The following is an 18,799-nucleotide window of genomic DNA, read 5'->3' on the forward strand; positions in this document are numbered from 1 at the left end:
GCCTCATGGTTTGGGCCTGCTTTTCTTCAGCAGGGACAGGGAAGATGGTTAAAATTGATGGGAAGATGAATGGAGCCAAATACAGGAGCATTCTGGAAGAAAACCTGTTGGAGTCTGCAAAAGACCTGAGACTGGGACGGAGATTTATCTTCCAACAGGACAATGATCCAAAACATAAAGCCAAATCTACAATGGAATGGTTCACAAATAAACAGGTGTTAGAATGGCCAAGTCAAAGTCCAGACCTGAATCCAATCCAGAATCTGTGGGCAGAGCTGAAGACTGCTGTTCACAAATGCTCTCCATCCAACCTCACTGAGCTCGAGCTGTTTTGCAAGGAAGAATGGGCAAGAATTTCAGTCTCTCGATGTGCAAAACTGATAGAGACATACCCCAAGCGACTTGCAGTTGTAATTGCAGCAAAAGGTGGCGCTACAAAGTATTAATGCAAGGGGGCCGAATAATATTGCACGCCCCACTTTTCAGGTTTTTATTTGTTAAAAAAGTTTAAAATATCCAATAAATTTCATTCCACTTCACGATTGTGTCCCACTTGTTGTTGATTCTTGACAAAAAATTTAAATTTTATATCTTTATGTTTGAAGCCTGAAATGTGGTGAAAGGTTGAAAAGTTCAAGGGGGCCGAATACTTTCACAAGGCACTGTATATATACATATATATATGAAAAGTAGAACAAAAAATTGCAAAACCATCTCACTCCTTTGATTATTATTAGTCCAGTCCGCAACGATGGCGGCATGTCCTTGTATCTCAACAGTCTGAGAACTATCACACAAGAAAAACAATGAAAGCAAAAGGATTAGGTCATATATTAAATTAAGCATTTTACAAAATGCATTGAAATCAAGACATTGAGTGTGACTTTGAAACTGAACCTAATTTCTATCAAACATTGTTGTCTTATTTGTCCTGCTGTGTTTCCCAGCCCTGGAACAAATGTTGAGAAAAGGCTCATAGATGTTTTCTTTCATCCAAAACAAACTACATGAATGCAGAATGTTCTTTTCTACAGCAGTGCTCTAGTTGTCTGTATCTGTTACACCTGTGGATAAACAGCTTCACATCATTTTATGCAGAAAAACCCACAACTCACATTCTGGGTTGATTTCTACAGTCAGGAAGGGGTACAGGTGGAATGCCAGAGTTTCCAGGTAGCTGCAGCAGCATGAGGTCATGTTCTCTGTTGTTGTTGTCGGTGTACTTCACAGGATTTGCTGTGATTTGGACTCTTCGAACAGCAGCACCTGCACCTAAATATGCAAACATGGTCCTACATGTGGGCAGAAGTTAAAGATAAACGTTAGACAGTAAACACATGCAGCTTAATCACATCAATACAATTCCAGTTTTTCTCTCATTATATTTTACCTCATCAAGAACACTAAAACATGGATACCAGATAGAATTTATGTTCAGTTGCTACAGAATTCTCAGTAATAATGTGAGTTTCTTACCTTCCTGGCAGGAGGCAGTGAGCAGCAGTCAGAATCCACCGTTCACTGATCAGAGAGCCTCCACAGAAGTTGGAAGCCCCGTTAGGATCAACTCCTCTAAGTTTGACGTGGTACGGACGATCACATGGTGTACCTCTGATGATTCTCTTCTGCAGATCTACCACTGTGCTCACTGCAGTGCCTGAAAGAGAAAGTCCTCCACCAGGTGACTTTGAATAAGATCAGTAGTTGTTTGTACTCAGAAAGCAGCACATTTACTTTCAGGGGATTAAACAAGTGAGTGTCCAGCAGGGACTCCAACAGTTTGAAGATATTTACAATCAATAATAAATGTACCTCTGGTTATTACATGCAGTCAGTATGAATATATTTACCTCCAAACAAAAAGACAACATAAAGTCCCACTCCCAGAACAACACTATAGGCCTCAAACCCCTAAAAATACTGATTTAATCTAACATGTTATGTAATTTCTCCATAAATATACAGACAATATACAATACATTGTAATGCCTTTAAAGTAGATTAACAACAGCTGAGTACCCACCGACCCACAGGAGAAGGAGAAGAAAGGTGAGACGAGCCATCTCTGTCACTGATCCTCCAATGACTGAACTACAGTAACAGTGGTGCCTTTTTAAATGTGTTCACGTTGTCCTATTGGTCTATGAGCCTCCAATACCCTCATGAAAGTTTATCAAAGCAAACCCATTGGCCACAAAACTCTCCACCCTTGTGCAAAGCTTTGAAGACTTGCCAAATGTGCCCCACCCTGCATTGCATGAGGGCTTTTTTTTTTTTTTTTTTAATTACATGCACAAAGTTGTGCAGTTGCATTGTGTCATGATCTGCTTGGTCGTTCTGTGCATTAAACTACTGATTGGAAAACAATTAGTTTCCATTTAAATTCTTCCCTTGAGTTGATTGTGAATACATGACAGTAGTGGTGGATTGATTTACCCACTGCATTGAGGTACCTTCAAAATGTCTTTCAGTCGAGGCTTCTGTTGATCATTGCAACAGAAAATCTTTACAATAGAAAGGAATCACTTAGTTTTACTGGTTAACAGCTTGTGTGTGAGTGGGCACAACAGGAGAACACCATGGGCAATTTTACTGCAAAAAAACAAACAAAAAAAGCCTTGGTGTTGAAAGAATACACTTTTAAATCAGTTTGTGTGTAGTATAACATCTTTGCTCCTTGAAGGTTTGTGTTATACTTCAGAAATATGTTGTTCTCAGAAGACAACATCATGCTGCTGCTGACCTGAATGAACACAGGACAAGAATTAAAAGCAGATTTCAGGAACTAAATGGAAAATATACAATCTCACAGTTACCACCTTGTGTCAGTTTGACTTTTCATCCTGACATGCAGATTAAACTTCAAGATTTCAAGTGAAACACAAGAGGAAGACCAACAGTCAAGTCATCTTCACAGCAGAAGTGAGGAGGAACATGGACACAAGTCCTTCAGTGTCAGTCCAACTGTTTCATAGCTGACATTTTGACAGAAGCAGCAAAAGCAAACAATGATATAAACAACATCTGTATTTCTTTCAGGTCAGTCTGGTTAAAGGTCTGCTACACTACATACTGGGTATATACTGTATCTCGTTCACAAATCTCAGACACAATGAACTGGCTCAGAGAAAGGTCAGTGTGAAGTGACCTCCTTCAAAGTCTGAACTGTGATCTGTTTTCATGTCCAACCATAGATGTTCAATTGTGTTCTTTAGATGTGATGCACAATCAGACACATGTCAACCATTCTCTGTTCAGTCGATTCAGAAAGTATTCAGAACACCTCACTTATTATTTCTTATTAATGCGTCATGTTATTGCAAATCATGGTCGGATCTTTTCTTTTTGCTTTAATTGTCCTGTATAGCTTGACTGGAATCCACCTGTGACAAACTTATTTTAGAAAGTCCGACACCTGTAATATTATGTCCCATAACTGATATTGTATTCCAGAATAAGAAACTAGTTCTGAAGAAAAGGGACTGTAGATCTTTATGACAACATTAAGCAGAGACAAAGATTAGATCAAAACTGTGAAACTCCTTCAAAACCTTTAGCTGGTCTTGGTAATTGTTAAATAGAACTCTGGAAGTACCTGGACTTTTAAAGAATCTGCTTCAACTGAATATTCAGGAAAGGAGATCAATGGAAAAGGAAATAATCTGAATTTCAGTAACGAGACACTGCTCATCATCTGGTCTACCATCCCTGCAGTGAAACATGGTGGTGGCATCATCATTCTATGGTGGTACTGGTCAGCAGTATGGACAGGGACACTGGAAGGGACAGAGGAAAGGATCAATGCAGGTAAATAGTGAGGGATCCTTGAAGAAAACCTGCTTCAGAGTGCAGCCACCTGAGACTTGGAGATGATTTATCTTTCAGCATAAAAACATAAAGCACAGCGACAAACAGTACAATCTTTGTGTGGCATTTGTACAAGTCTCTGTGGCAAATAATTTGAATCTTTTGAGCAAAAAGAGGATTTTCACAGAATGTTCTTTGATTTATGTCTTTGTTTAAGGGACAAGGCCTTACTTTGAGTGAGACACAGCTTTAAAAAGAAGCTTTTGCTGATCTTTGTAAAAATGTTTTGTGTGTTGTATAGCATCATTGCTCCTTAAATGTTTGTGTTATACTTCAGAAATATGTTGTTCTCAGAAGACAACATCATGCTGCTGCTGACCTGAATGACCTCAGGACAAGAATTAAAAGCAGATTTCAGGAACTAAATGGAAAATATACAATCTCACAGTTACCACCTTGTGTCAGTTTGACTTTTCATCCTGACATGCAGATTAAACTTCAAGATTTCAAGTGAAACACAAGAGGAAGACCAACAGTCAAGTCATCTTCACAGCAGAAGTGAGGAGAAAAACAACATGGACACAAGTCATTCACTGTCAGTCCAACTGTTTCATAGCTGACATTTTGACAGAAGCAGCAAAAGCAAACAATGATATAAACAACATCTGTATTTCCTTTAGGTCAGTCTGGTTAAAGGTCTGGTATGATATGAACTGAGACTTACACCAGAGTGGCTTTGGGACAAATTTCTGTTACAAACACTTTAATAACTTGAACAATTTGACGAAATGGGGAATTTTCACAGAAAGATCCTGGATGTCTGTCCATGTTGAAGAGAAACGGAGTTGAAAGGCTTTTGAACAAAATAACTGATGTCTTGATGTTGAGCCTACTAAAAATGTAATTTAAACAAAAGGTATCAATTTGTTGAAATGTGGCCACAATAAGGAAAATGAACAATGTAGTTAATTTGTAGAAAACTGCAGGGGGCCTTCAATGAATGCTACTTTTGTCAAGTTTCACTCTCTGAAATGGTACAAATCTCTTCTGCCCTCACAAACACACCAACACCCGTCAGAACTGAATGGAGCTGAATGAACTGAACTGACATCATTCTCATGGATTACAGACTGTTCAACTCAACTTTTTACAGATTATATCAACAATCAAAGGATAAAGAGTAAAACAGCTTAACATTTAAAGAAAAATAAGCTCCATCTTTAGTAGCTGAGTGAATGGAAGTAGAGAGTTCCATATACACACGTGGACAAAATTGTTGGTACCCCTCAGTTAAAGAAGGAAAAACCCACAATTCTCACTGAAATCACTTGAAACTCACAAAAGTAACAATAAATAAAAATTTATTGAAAATTAAATAATCAAAATCAGCCATCACTTTTGAATTGTTGATTAACATAATTATTTTAAAAAAACAAACTAATGAAATAGGGCTGGACAAAAATGATGGTACCCATAACTTAATATTTTGTTGCACAACCTTTTGAGGCAATCACTGCAATTAAACGATTTCTGTATTTGTCAATGAGCGTTCTGCAGCTGTCAACAGGTATTTTGGCCCACTCCTCATGAGCAAACAGCTCCAGTTGTCTCAGGTTTGATGGGTGTCTTCTCCAAATGGCATGTTTCAGCTCCTTCCACATATGTTCAATGGGATTCAGATCTGGGCTCATAGAAGGCCACTTTAGAATAGTCCAACGCTTTTCTCTCAGCCATTCTTGGGTGTTTTTGGCTGTGTGTTTTGGATGGTTGTCCTGTTGGAAGACCCATGACCTGCGACTGAGACCAAGCTTTCTGACACTCGGCAGCACATTTCTCTCCAGAATGCCTTGATAGTCTTCAGATTTCATCGTACCTTGCACACTTTCAAGACACCCTGTGCCAGATGCAGCAAAGCAGCCCCAAAACATTACTGAGCCTCCTCCATGTTTCACCGTAGGGACAGTGTTCTTTTCTTCGTATGCTTGGTTTTTGAGTCTATGAACATAGAGTTGATGTGCCTTACTAAAAAGCTCCAGTTTGGTCTCATCTGTCCAAAGGACATTCTCCCAGAAGCTTTGTGGCTTGTCAACATGCATTTTTGCAAATTCCAGTCTGGCTTTTTTATGAGTTTTTTTCAGCAGTGGTGTCCTCCTTGGTCGTCTCCCATGAAGTCCACTTTGGCTCAAACAACGACGAATGGTGCGATCCGACACTGATGTACCTTGGCCTTGGAGTTCACCTTTAATTTCTTTGGAGGTTGCTCTGGGCTCTTTGGATACAATTCCAACGATCCGTCTCTTCAATTTGTCATCAATTTTCCTCTTGCGGCCACGTCCAGGGAGGTTGGCTACTGTCCCGTGGGTCTTGAACTTCTGAATAATATGAGCCACTGTTGTCACAGGAACTTCAAGCTGTTTAGAGATGGTCTTATAGCCTTTACCTTTAAGATGTTTGTCTATAATTTTTTTTCGGATGTCCTGGGACAATTCTCTCCTTCGCTTTCTGTTGTCCATGTTCAGTGTGGTACACACCTTTTCACCAAACAGCAGGGTGACTACTTGTCTCCCTTTAAATAGGCAGACTGACTGATTATGAGTTTGGAAACACCTGTGATGTCAATTAAATGACACACCTGAGTTAATCATGTCACTCTGGTCAAATAGTTTTCAATCTTTTATAGAGGTACCATCATTTTTGTCCAGGCCTGTTTCATTAGTTTGTTTTTTTAAATAATTATGTTAATCAACAATTCAAAAGTAATGGCTGTTTTTGATTATTTAATTTTCAATAAATTTTTATTTATTGTTACTTTTGTGAGTTTCAAGTGATTTCAATGAGAATTGTGGGTTTTTCCTTCTTTAACTGAGGGGTACCAACAATTTTGTCCACGTGTGTATATTGTGGAGTCAGATGCTCACTTACAGGATGTCATCTTACATGGATGACAATCATAGGAAATGGGATCACTACCATTCAAAATTCAGGTTTGCCATAAATTTTGCTGCTCAAGAGAACTACCGGGGTAAAAGCTGCAGAATGTCAAACCAGTATGTTAATTTAACAGTCCAATGGAGAACATTCTGAAGGGAAACATTTACCCCATGATGCACCTGTTTATGACACTGTACATCAACTGAAACAACTCAAAAACATTTGAGGACATAAACAGCAACTAGGTGTACAAATTTCTCTCAGTCACAGGTTAACCAGAAATGTTCAGTGTTGTTTTGTAGGATACAGGTCAGGATATAAGGACTCTGCATGTCCATTTATTCTTACCACTAAGCACGGTCTCTTCATGGAGGTGGAGAAGAAAATACTAGTAGATCTTTAGAAGACTCATGTAGTTTCTGGTCTTCTTTGTTTTAAAAATGTGACATATGAAAGAATAAACAAGAGGCTTTGGTATCAGCTGGATTTGTGGAAGTTTCCTGGGAAATGAGGAAATGCAGACCATGAGCTGATCCAGGAGCAGGACTGGATAGAACTGGTTCCACCACCTCTGTGGCCTGTTCACACAGTAAACAATGTCTGTGTCTTTGTTGGACCCTGGTTGACATGAGTCTCCTTTGTTTTGACAAATCTCCAGGCTTCTCCACATCTCTTACCTCAGGTTAGGGTGCATTATTCTTTTCACTGCTCTTCTACCCTCCTCGGCCCCTCACAAACACACCGACGCCTTTCAGAACTGAACGGAGCTGAAATGAACTGAACTGAATTCATTCTAATGAACTACAGATCATTCACCTCCTCTGAGCTTCTAACTGTGGAAAACAACCTTGATCATGGCAAATATAATGACTTTTCAATCACACAAACAAGTCATGACAATAACTTATAAAGTGTAAGTAATGACAATAATAAAGAGGTATCCAGCTTTATTTTTACTAAAGTCACAATTGAAGTCTGTTTTAGGCTGCATACTGTGGAGCTGTTTGACTGCATGGAAATATATTTTTTATTTTGTTTTAAGAACAAATTCAATAAATGGGGACATTGCAGTTGCAAAAAGTAGTATAATGTAAACTAATTACCTTCTTTTAAATACTTCTTCCAGTTTTACACTTCAGCTGAGAGGCTGACATGTTTTCATTCATTCTCATCTTTTTACCAAAAACTACAATCTGCAACTCAGATAAGCAGCCATGACACAAGACAGTGAGAACAGATTTGAAGGAGCAGCACTGGGGAAGATAATGGAAGGTAAATTATACTGGTGACTAATCTGGGGCTTTTCTCCTTTAGTGGTGAATTGATGAGTAGTTTCATATTTTGTTCACAGTTCTGTGCTTCAATATTTCTGGCTTCAAAACACGTGAACATCTTTTAAGGTGAACACAAAAGACACAAGAATCACAGACATCAACTCTAGATCTGAAATCTCAGGTTTTTTGTTCAACATTTACGTTTCATTATTTCCATTTACAGTGGTGGAAAAAGTTTTCAGACACTCCATACATTTGTGAAATCTTCAAATGCAGTTTCTTTGAATACAATCACAGCCAGAATACTAAACAAATTCTACAAAAGCATTAAAAACTTAAAATTGATCTGTTCCATAACAATAAGAAATATTGAGTATTTGGTCAGTTTGGTCGAATTTAGTTTTGATATTTTTTCTTGTAAACAACAAAGAAAAATATTATTTGCATTTGTTTGTGTCTGTCTAATGCAGCCCCAATTCTGAAACACAAAAAAGATTTTTTCCACAAATACAGGGTGACACAAAAAAACGGGAACTTTTTAACAATCCAATAAAACCAAGAGTGATGGAAGAAAAATATTTTATTCATAGTAATTGAAACCTTAAAACATGCCATTTAAGAAACAATGATGGAATTTTCATTTTTTTAAAATGACTTCCTGTAGGTGGCGTCCTCCTGTACGAATGCATTCTTGAAATCTGCTGTTGAGATTCCTCATTGACCGCTGCAACGTCTCAGCTGGGATACTATGAATTTCATCCTGAATTCTCTGTTTTAACTCATCCAGAGTTCTTGGTCGAGTCGTGTACACTTTACTCTTGAGATAGCCCCAGGGAGATTTCAAGAATGAACACCTTGAAAACCTTGAACACAGAATATTAACAGAAATTTATTTCACATCCCAGGCTTGGTTCTGCATTCGTTGTTGTCAGTCAAAGGTACAGGATTAATGTTAGTAACACGGCTAAGTAACTTCAGGAGCATGATGTCATGGTTTGGAAAGACCACAGATTTTTCTTGGATTTTCACTGGTTTTCCTGGAACTGGATGCAAACCTACAACTGTATACCGAGAAGGAAGAGGAACAGCATACCCCTCCAGTTAAAAACAAACAAGAAAAACAACAAAGAAAATCTCTCGTCATGCTTATAAAGTGTTTTAACCTTTTTCTGTCATCAGTTACGTAATTTTGTCAAAACTCTGCCTGACGTGTTTCGACAGAGATTTCCGTCTTCGTCAGAGGTGTCACTAGGTTGTGTGTGACGTAGTTAAAAACCAGCTGATGTTCACTGGGGCGATGTCAATCTGTCAAATTTTGACAGGTCGACACCGCCCCCCCACTGTCCCCTCGCCGTATAGCAACTTTAGACACCATGCTTATAAAGTGCTGCATGGATTTATAACCACACACTCACAGATGGCTAACAATTTAAGATCTAGCTTTGAAGTGTTTATCATGAACCCAGGATTAAATTTTTAATGTTAAAAAAAATTACCCACTGGCCTGAGGTGCCTTTAAAATGTCTTAACAGAAAGGAATCACTTAATTTTACTGGTTTTTAGCTTGTGTGTGAGTGGCCACAACAGGAGAAGCCTTGGTGTTGAAAGAATACGCTTTTAAAACAGTTAAAGTGGTTTGTGTGTTGTATAACATCTTTGCTCCTTGAAGGTTTGTGTTATATTTTAGATATAAAATATAGAGCATTTACATATGCTCAAATTCTACTCAGGCATTCATGCAGAGGAACAAGTAGAACGTTCTGGAATGGCCGTCTCAGTCCCCAGACCTGAATATTATTGAAAATCTGTGGTGTGATTTAAAGCGGGCTGTCCATGCTCGGAAACCATCAAATCTGACTGAACTGGAGATGTTTTGTAAAGAAGAATGGTCGAAAATACCTTCAACCAGATTTCAGACCATCACTGGAAGCTATAGGAAGAGGCTGTTCTGCAAAAGGAGATAAAGTCAGAGAGGCCAGACTGAGATGGTTCAGACATATCCAGAGGAGAGAGAGTGAATATATTGGTAGAAGGATGCTGAGTTTCCCACTGCCAGGCAGGAGGCCTAGAGGAAGACCAAAGAGGAGGTTTATGGATGTGGTTAAAGAGGACATGAAGGTAGTTGGTGTGAGAGAAGAGGATGCAGCAGACAGGGTTAGATGGAGGCAACTGATTCACTGTGGTGATCCCTGAAGGGAAAAGCCGAAAGGAAAAGAAGAAGATTTCTGCAAAAGGAGGATCTACTTAATATTGATGTAATTTTTCTGTTGGAGTGCCCAAATTTATGCACCTGTCTACTTTTGTTTAAATAATTATTGCACACTTTCTGTAAATCCTATAAACTTCATTTCACTTCTCATATATCACTGTGTTCGTCGGCTATATGATGTATTTAACTGAAATTGCTGATCTGAACAACCAGTGATTTATAAAGGAAAATCTTGAAAATTATCAGGGGTGCCCAAATTTTTGCATACCACTGTATGTTGTTCTCAGAGTCATGCTGCTGCTGACCTGAATGACCTCAGGACAAGAATTAAAAGCAGATTTCAGGAACTAGCAGGAAAATATAGAATCCCACAGTCATATTGAGAGTTTCAGGTGAAACACAAGAGGAAGACCAACAGTCAAGTCATCTGTCAGGGCTCCCTCCTCACCTCCGTCCTTCCCACCTGACATCCCCAAATACCCCTTTTCCCATCTGTTTCCTCCCGCTCATGCTTCTCTCCCCCTCTCCTGTTCCTCTGCCCTGCCTGTCTCCCATCCACTCCTCTGCCCTGCCTGTCTCTCATCTGTTCCTCTGCCCTGCCTGGCCTGCCTATCTCCCATCTGCTCCCCTGCCCTGTCTCTTCCCTTGCAGCTCGGTGCCTGAGTGGAGTCTAGCTTCTCAGCTGACTCCACTCAGGCAATCAACCTCCTCCACGGCTCCCGGGCAGCTGACAATCATCTTGCTAACGACTCACCCCTACAATAAGTACCGGCTCAGCCTTCCACTCCCTGCCAGAGTATTAAACAAGAACCATGCAGTTCGGTTTGTGCTCGAGCCTTTAACATTTTCTGTTTTGAGTTTCTGCCGTTGTTTTCTCCCGTTTCTACTCAGTCAGCTGTCCAGGATCCCCCGCCATCCTCCTTCCCCTCCGGCTCTCCCCGACAAGCCTTCACCGGTTTCTCCTGCCTGGACCCCCCACTCCTGCCTGGACCCCCACTCCTGCCTGGACCCCCACTCCTGTCTGGAACCTCCCGCTCCTGCCCCCTGGTTTTCCCCCACAAAGCCACCATTTTCACCCCAAACAATAAATCACTTGCATTCAGCCAGCCCTGGTAGTGTGGCTTTCTGCTCGGGTCCACCAGCTCAGTCCGTGACATCATCTTCACAACAGAAGTGAGGAGGAAAACAAAATGTCCTTCAATGTCAGTCCGATTGTTTCATAGCTGACATTTTGTTTTTTGTGTGTGTGTGTGTGTGTGTGTGTGTGTGTGTGTGTGTGTGTGTGTGTGTGTGTGTGTGTGTGTGTGTGTGTGTGTGTGTGTGTGTGTGTGTGTGTGTGTGTGTGTGTGTGTGTGTGTGTGTGTGTGTGTGTGTGTATATATTTATACATATATATTTATATGTATATTTATATCATTTTTTACATGTATATATTGAAATTGCTTTTTATAGAACAAATTTTTTATCAGTCCGATGGTGAGCTTTTTGCATCAAAATTTCAGTCTGATGTGCACCAACTAGTGTATGTTCTGGTCAGTGAAGTGGCTGTTCTATTCTATTCTATTCTATGATTGGCAGATGTTCCATTTGCAGGTGGATTTTAGGTTAACTGTCTTCTAAACTGGTGTCTTATCAAATTTACAGCTTTGAGATCTTTGGATCTTTGTGTGTTTCTCTGGAATGTTCTGCTCCTCAGTACACTACATTTGTCAGATTTGATTTTCACATTTCATTATCAATCAGTGTCAGAATCATTACAAATGAAAATGCCATTTTTCAGTCCTAAGTTTATTTTTTTTTCTTTCAAACAATGGAAAATGTCTGTAAAATGTGAGACTTTTTTTTTTTTTTACAGATTTACAATTAAAATCGTGCAGCCTGTGTTTTTTCGCAGTTTTTTAGTTTTAACATGTAAATTATGTTTTCTGTGATTTTACGAATACTCCACTGTAATTTAACAAAACAGGAAAAATCTATAAAATAACACTGAATTGTTAAAACTGTTAAAAGCATACATTTTTATGGTGTATGTTTCTAGCACAGTTTAATGTGATGTCAGTAAGGGTGCATTTCTTTAAAACTATTTTCGCCACTTTGACATCAAACTGTAGCTTCACATAGAAATGTTTTGCAGCTGACAAGTTAAACATTATTGTTTTTACAACATACAACAAAATACAACCTGTGAATTTCTTCATGAAGGATTTGAGACACATTTTTTTACAGATACATTTTTATTTAGGCTGAATGCAGAATTATTAGATTCAGCATTGCTCCATCAAATCTAACATCAGTGTGTTGACAGCTTTAAAACAGACTTAAGCCTTTAAACATGAACATGGCTGCAGAAGAAGCTAGAATTACTAATGTGTAAATGCTTCACACAAATCTTCAACCCGGCAGCAGAGAAGATCTCTACAATCACCAGAGTTTAAATGGACATCAAGGATCAGTGACAACAATTCAATATATGATCAAATGTGAAATATGACCACCATGTCTGCTGCTGCTCCAAAGTTAAGGCATTGAATAAAGATCATAAAAGTGTTTCCACAGAACACTGAGATGTCACAGTGGAGTTGACTTTTTCATCATTTTATCCTCTTTGGCATTTTACTCGACTCTACTCAGCCTTTGACCTTTGACCAGCAAATTCTACTGTGCAGAAAGATAAATTAGCAAAACAGTTCTTGCAAAGATGGAATCTAAAGCAACATATATATGATGAAAGCATTTCAGTCTGTTTACACTTAGTCACACCTTAAAGCTTTTTATCCAGTTGTTAGGATCCTAGTGATCCAAGCATTGTACTCAGGATGGCAGAGGTTCATAAAAGCAGCTGGTTGAGCACATGCAAACTGATTATCTCCACTAAAAGAAAAGACACCGTAGATCTGGCCATTATACACCACTCCTCCCCCAGAGTCTCCCTGGAAGAGAGAGAAATATGCTTAGTTTTCCCTTTTTACTGAGATATTAATGTATCTGAAAATTATCACAACTCACATGACATGCATCCACTGTAGGGCTTTGGCCACAGAACCAGTGTTGGTAGTTTTTGTTTTGGTAAAAGTTTGGGAAATTTGTCTGCAAATGATGTCTGTAGTCTGTACAGTCAACAACTGGGATGTCTGCACAGTGGAGATCTGGTACTACACGAGGTCCTAGAGAAATCAACATAAAAAATCATTTTTAAATATTTCCATAAAATACACTGGAAGCAGAAGAGGCATTTTTATGGTTGACTATTAACTTAATATATGAAAAGTAGAACAAAAAATGACAAAACCATCTCACTCCTTTCATTATAATTATTCCAGTCCGCAACGATGGCACCATGTCCTGCTATCTCAACAGTATGATGACGATCACTATCACACAAGAAAAACAATGAAAGCAAAAGGATTAGGTCATATATTATATTAAGCATTTTACAAAATGCATTGAAATCAAGACACTGAGTCTGACTTTGAAACTGAACCTAATTTCTAGGAAACATTGTTGTCTTATTTGTCCTGCTGTGTTTCCCAGCCCTGGAACAAATGCTGAGAAAAGGCTCATAGATGTTTTCTTTCATCCAAAACAAACAACATGAATGTAGAATGTTCTTTTCTACAGCAGTGCTCTAGTTGTCTGTATCTGTTACACCTATGGATAAACAGCTTCGTATCATTTTATGCAGAAAAACTCACAACTCACTGTCTGGGTTGATTTCCACAGTTAGGAAGAGCTATAGGCTGAATGTTAGGGTTTAGGTTTAGGTTTGGAGGTAGCTGCAGCAGCATGAGGTCATGTTGTCTGTTGTTGGTGGTGTAGATCACAGGATTTGCTGTGATTTGGACTCTTTGAGCAGCATCACCTACACCTAAAAATGCAAATATGGTCCTACATGTGGGTAGAAATTAAAGATAAACATTAGACAGTAAACACATGCAGCTTAATCACATCAATACAATTCCAGTTTTTCTCTCATTATATTTTACCTCATCAAGAACACTAAAACATGGATACCAGATAGAATTTATGTTCAGTTGCTACAGAATTCTCAGTAATAATGTGAGTTTCTTACCTTCCTGGCAGGAGGCAGTGAGCAGCAGTCAGAATCCACCGTTCACTGATCAGAGAGCCTCCACACAAGGCGTAATTCCCATTAGGTGAAGTCATTTGAAATCTGACATGGAAATAACGATCACATCGATGACCTCTGATGATTCTCTTCTGCAGATCTACCACTGTGCTCACTGCAACGCCTGAAAGAGAAAGTCCTCCACCAGGTGACTTTGAATAAGATCAGAAGTTGTTTGTACTCAGAAAGCAGCACATTTACTTTCAGGGGATTAAACAAGTGAGTGTCCAGCAGGGACCCCAACAGTTTGAAGATATTTACAATCAATAATAAATGTACCTCTGGTTATTACATGCAGTCAGTATGAATATATTAACCTCCAAACAAAAAGACAACAAAAAGTCCCACTCCCAGAACAACACTATAGGCCTCAAACCCCTAAAAATACTGATTTAATCTAACATGTTATGTAATTTTTCCATAAATATACAGACACATATATAGTATCTCAGAAAGAATGATGATGGCATTCCCAAAATAAACAAGTGACACAGTAAACTGTAATGCCTTTAAAGTAGATTGTTAACAACAGTTGAGTACCCACCGACCCACAGCAGAAGAAGAAAGGTGAGACGAGCCATCTCTGTCACTGATCCTCCAATGACTGAACTACAGTAACAGTGGTGCCTTTTTAAATGTGTTCATGTTGTCCTATTGGTCTATGAGCCACCAATACGCTCCTGAAAGTTTATCAAAGCAAACCCATTGGCCACAAAACTCTCCACCCTTGTGCAAAGCTTTGAAGACTTGCCAAATGTGCCCCACCCTGCATTGCATGAGGTGTTTTTTTTTTTTTTTTTTATTAGATGCACAAAGTTGTGCAGTTGCATTGTGTCAAGATCTGCTTGATCATTCTGTGCATCAAACTACTGATTGGAAAACAATTAGTTTCCATTTAAATTCTTCCCTTGAGTTGATTGTGAATACATGACAGTAGAGGTGGATTGATTTACCCACTGCATTGAGGTACCTTCAAAATGTCTTTCAATAGAGGCTTCTGTTGATCATTGCAAAAGAAAATCTTTACAATAGAAAGGAATCACTTAGTTTTACTGGTTAACAGCTTGTGTGTGAGTGGGCACAACAAGAAAAAGCAATGGGCAATTTAACTGAAAAAAACCAAACAAAAAAAAGCCTTGGTGTTGAAAGAATACACTTTTAAATCAGTTTGTGTGTAGTATAACATCTTTGCTCCTTGAAGGTTTGTGTTATACTTCAGAAATATGTTGTTCTCAGAAGACAACATCATGCTGCTGCTGACCTGAATGACCTCAGGACAAGAATTAAAAGCAGATTTCAGGAACTAAATGGAAAATATACAATCTCACAGTTACCACCTTGTGTCAGTTTGACTTTTCATCCTGACATGCAGATTAAACTTCAAGATTTCAAGTGAAACACAAGAGGAAGACCAACAGTCAAATCATCTTCACAACAGAAGTGAGGAGGAAAACAAAATGGACACAAGTCATTCACTGTCAGTCCAACTGTTTCATAGCTGACATTTTGACAGGAGCAGCAAAAGCAAACAATGAAATAAACAACATCTGTATTTCTTTCAGGTCAGTCTGGTTAAAGGTCTGCTACACTACATACTGGGTATATACTGTATCTCATTCACAAATCTCAGACACAATCAACTGGCTCAGAGAAAGGTCAGTGTGAAGTGACCTCCTTCAAAGTCTGAACTGTGATCTGTTTTCATGTCCAACCATAGATGTTCAATTGTGTTCTTTAGATGTGATGCACAATCAGACACATGTCAACCATTCTCTGTTCAGTCGATTCAGAAAGTATTCAGAACACCTCACTTATTATTTCTTATTAATGCGTCATGTTATTGCAAATCATGGTCGGATCTTTTCTTTTTGCTTTAATTGTCCTGTAGAGCTTGACTGGAATCCACCTGTGACAAACTTATTTCAGAAAGTCCTACACCTGTAATATTATGTCCCATAAGTGATATTGTATTCCAGAATAAGAAACTAGTTCTGAAGAAAAGGGACTGTAGATCTTTATGACAGCATTAGGCAGAGACAAAGATTAGATCAAAGCTGTGAAACTCCTTCAAAACCTTTAGCTGGTCTTGGTTATTGTTAAATAGAACTCTGGAAGTATCTGGACTTTTTTTAGAATCTGCCTCAACTGAATATTCAGGAAAGGAGATCAATGGAAAAGGAAATAATCTGAATTTCAGTAACGAGACACTGCTCATCATCTGGTCTACCATCCCTGCAGTGAAACATGGTGGTGGCATCATCATTCTATGGTGGTACTGGTCAGCAGTATGGACAGGGACACTGGAAGGGACAGAGGAAAGGATCAATGCAGGTAAATAGTGAGGGATCCTTGAAGAAAACCTGCTTCAGAGTGCAGCCACCTGAGACTTGGAGATGATTTATCTTTCAGTATAAAAACATAAAGCATAGCGACAAACAGGACAATCTTTGTGTGGCATTTGCACAGGTCTCTGTGGCAAATAATTTGAATCTTTTGAGCAAAAAGGGGATTTTCACAGAATGTTCTTTGATTTATGTCTATGTTTAAGAGACAAGGCCTTACTTTGAGTGAGACACAGCTTTAAAAAGAAGCTTTTGTTGATCTTTGTAAAAATGTGTGTGTTGTATAGCATCATTGCTCCTTAAATGTTTGTGTTATACTTCAGAAATATGTTGTTCTTAGAAGACAACATCATGCTGCTGCTGACCTGAATGACCTCAGGACAAGAATTGAAAGCAGATTTCAGGAACTAAATGGAAAATATACAATCTCACAGTTACCACCTTGTGTCATTTTGACTTTTCATCCTGACATGCAGATAAAACTTCAAGATTTCAAGTGAAACACAAGAGGAAGACCAACAGTCAAGTCATCTTCACAGCAGAAGTGAGGAGAAAAACAACATGGACACAAGTCATTCACTGTCAGTCCAACTGTTTCATAGCTGACATTTTGACAGAAGCACTTTGTTGAAATGTGGCCACAATAAGGAAAATGAACAATGTAGTTAATTTGTAGAAAACTTCTACAGGGGGCCTTCAGTGAATGCTACTTTTGTCAAGTTTCACTCTCTGAAATGGTACAAATCTCTTCTGCCCTCACAAACACACCAACACCCGTCAGAACTGAATGGAGCTGAATGAACTGAACTGACATCATTCTCATGGATTACAGACTGTTCAACTCAACTTTTTACAGATTATATTAACAGTCAAAGAACAAAGAGTAATGCAGCTCACCATTTAAAAAAATAAGCTCCATCTGTAGTAGCTGAGTGAATGGAAGTAGAGAGTTCCATATATATTGTGGAGTCAGATGCTCACTTACAGGATGTCATCTTACATGGATGACAATCATAGGAAATGGGATCACTACCATTCAAAATTCAGGTTTGCCACAAATTTTGCTGCTAAAGAGAACTACCAGGGTAAAAGCTGCAGAATGTCAAACCAGTATGTTAATTTAACAGTCCAAAGGAGAACATTCTGAAGGGAAACATTTACCCCATGATGCACCTGTTTATGACACTGTACATCAACTGAAACAACTCAAAAACATTTGAGGACATAAACAGCAACTAGGTGTACAAATTTCTCTCAGTCACAGGTTAACCAGAAATGTTTAGTGTTGTTTTGTAGGATACAGGTCAGGATATAAGGACTCTGCATGTCCATTTATTCTTACCACTAAGCACGGTCTCTTCATGGAGGTGGAGAAGAAAATACTAGTAGATCTTTAGAAGACTCATGTAGTTTCTGGTCTTCTTTGTTTTAAAAATGTGACATATGAAAGAATAAACAAGAGGCTTTGGTATCAGCTGGATTTGTGGAAGTTTCCTGGGAAATGAGGAAATGCAGACCATGAGCTGATCCAGGAGCAGGACTGGATAGAACTGGTTCCACCACCTCTGTGGCCTGTTCACACAGTAAACAATGTCTGTGTCTGTGTTGGACCCTGGTTGACATGAGTCTCCTTTGTTTTGACAAATCTCCAGGCTTCTCCACGTCTCTTACCTCAGGTTAGGGTGCATTATTCTTTTCACTGCTCTTCTACCCTCCTCGGCCCCTCACAAACACACCGACGCCTTTCAGAACTGAACGGAGCTGAAATGAACTGAACTGAAATCATTCTAATGAACTGCAGATTATTCACCTCCTCCGAGCTTCTAACTGTGGAAAACAACCTTGATCATGGCAAATATAATGACTTTTAAATCACACAAACAAGTCATGACAATAACTTATAAAGTGTAAGTAATGACAGTAATAAAGAGGTATCCAGCTTTATTTTTACCAAAGTCACAATTGAAGTCTGTTTTAGGCTGCATACTGTGGAGCTGTTTGACTGCATGGAAATATATTTTTTATTTTGTTTTAAGAACAAATTCAATAAATGGGGACATTGCAGTTGCAAAAAGTAGTATAATGTAAACTAATTACCTTCTTTTAAATA

General features: G+C 38.8%; 1 protein-coding gene and 1 long non-coding RNA gene across 2 annotated transcripts; both read right to left on the reverse strand.

Moving 5' to 3' along the window:
* Positions 1-1,152: 1,152 nt before the first annotated feature.
* LOC127533463 (uncharacterized) lies at positions 1,153-2,078 on the reverse strand. Its single transcript, XR_007941201.1, has 3 exons — positions 2,024-2,078; positions 1,477-1,657; positions 1,153-1,292 (listed from the first exon to the last, which is right to left on the reverse strand). It is a non-coding gene; the product is annotated as an uncharacterized LOC127533463 (long non-coding RNA).
* Positions 2,079-12,849: 10,771 nt separating this feature from the next.
* LOC127533436 (trypsin-3-like) lies at positions 12,850-14,973 on the reverse strand. Its single transcript, XM_051946521.1, has 6 exons — positions 14,892-14,973; positions 14,291-14,471; positions 13,921-14,106; positions 13,519-13,592; positions 13,228-13,385; positions 12,850-13,151 (listed from the first exon to the last, which is right to left on the reverse strand). The coding sequence occupies exons 1-6, from the start codon at positions 14,926-14,928 to the stop codon at positions 12,993-12,995; spliced, it is 795 nt and encodes a 264-aa protein (XP_051802481.1). The 5' UTR covers positions 14,929-14,973; the 3' UTR covers positions 12,850-12,992.
* Between the last annotated feature and the right edge of the window lie 3,826 nt (positions 14,974-18,799).

The sequence above is a fragment of the Acanthochromis polyacanthus genome, chromosome 3 (assembly GCF_021347895.1).
Source record: "Acanthochromis polyacanthus isolate Apoly-LR-REF ecotype Palm Island chromosome 3, KAUST_Apoly_ChrSc, whole genome shotgun sequence".
Taxonomy (NCBI): domain Eukaryota; kingdom Metazoa; phylum Chordata; class Actinopteri; family Pomacentridae; genus Acanthochromis; species Acanthochromis polyacanthus.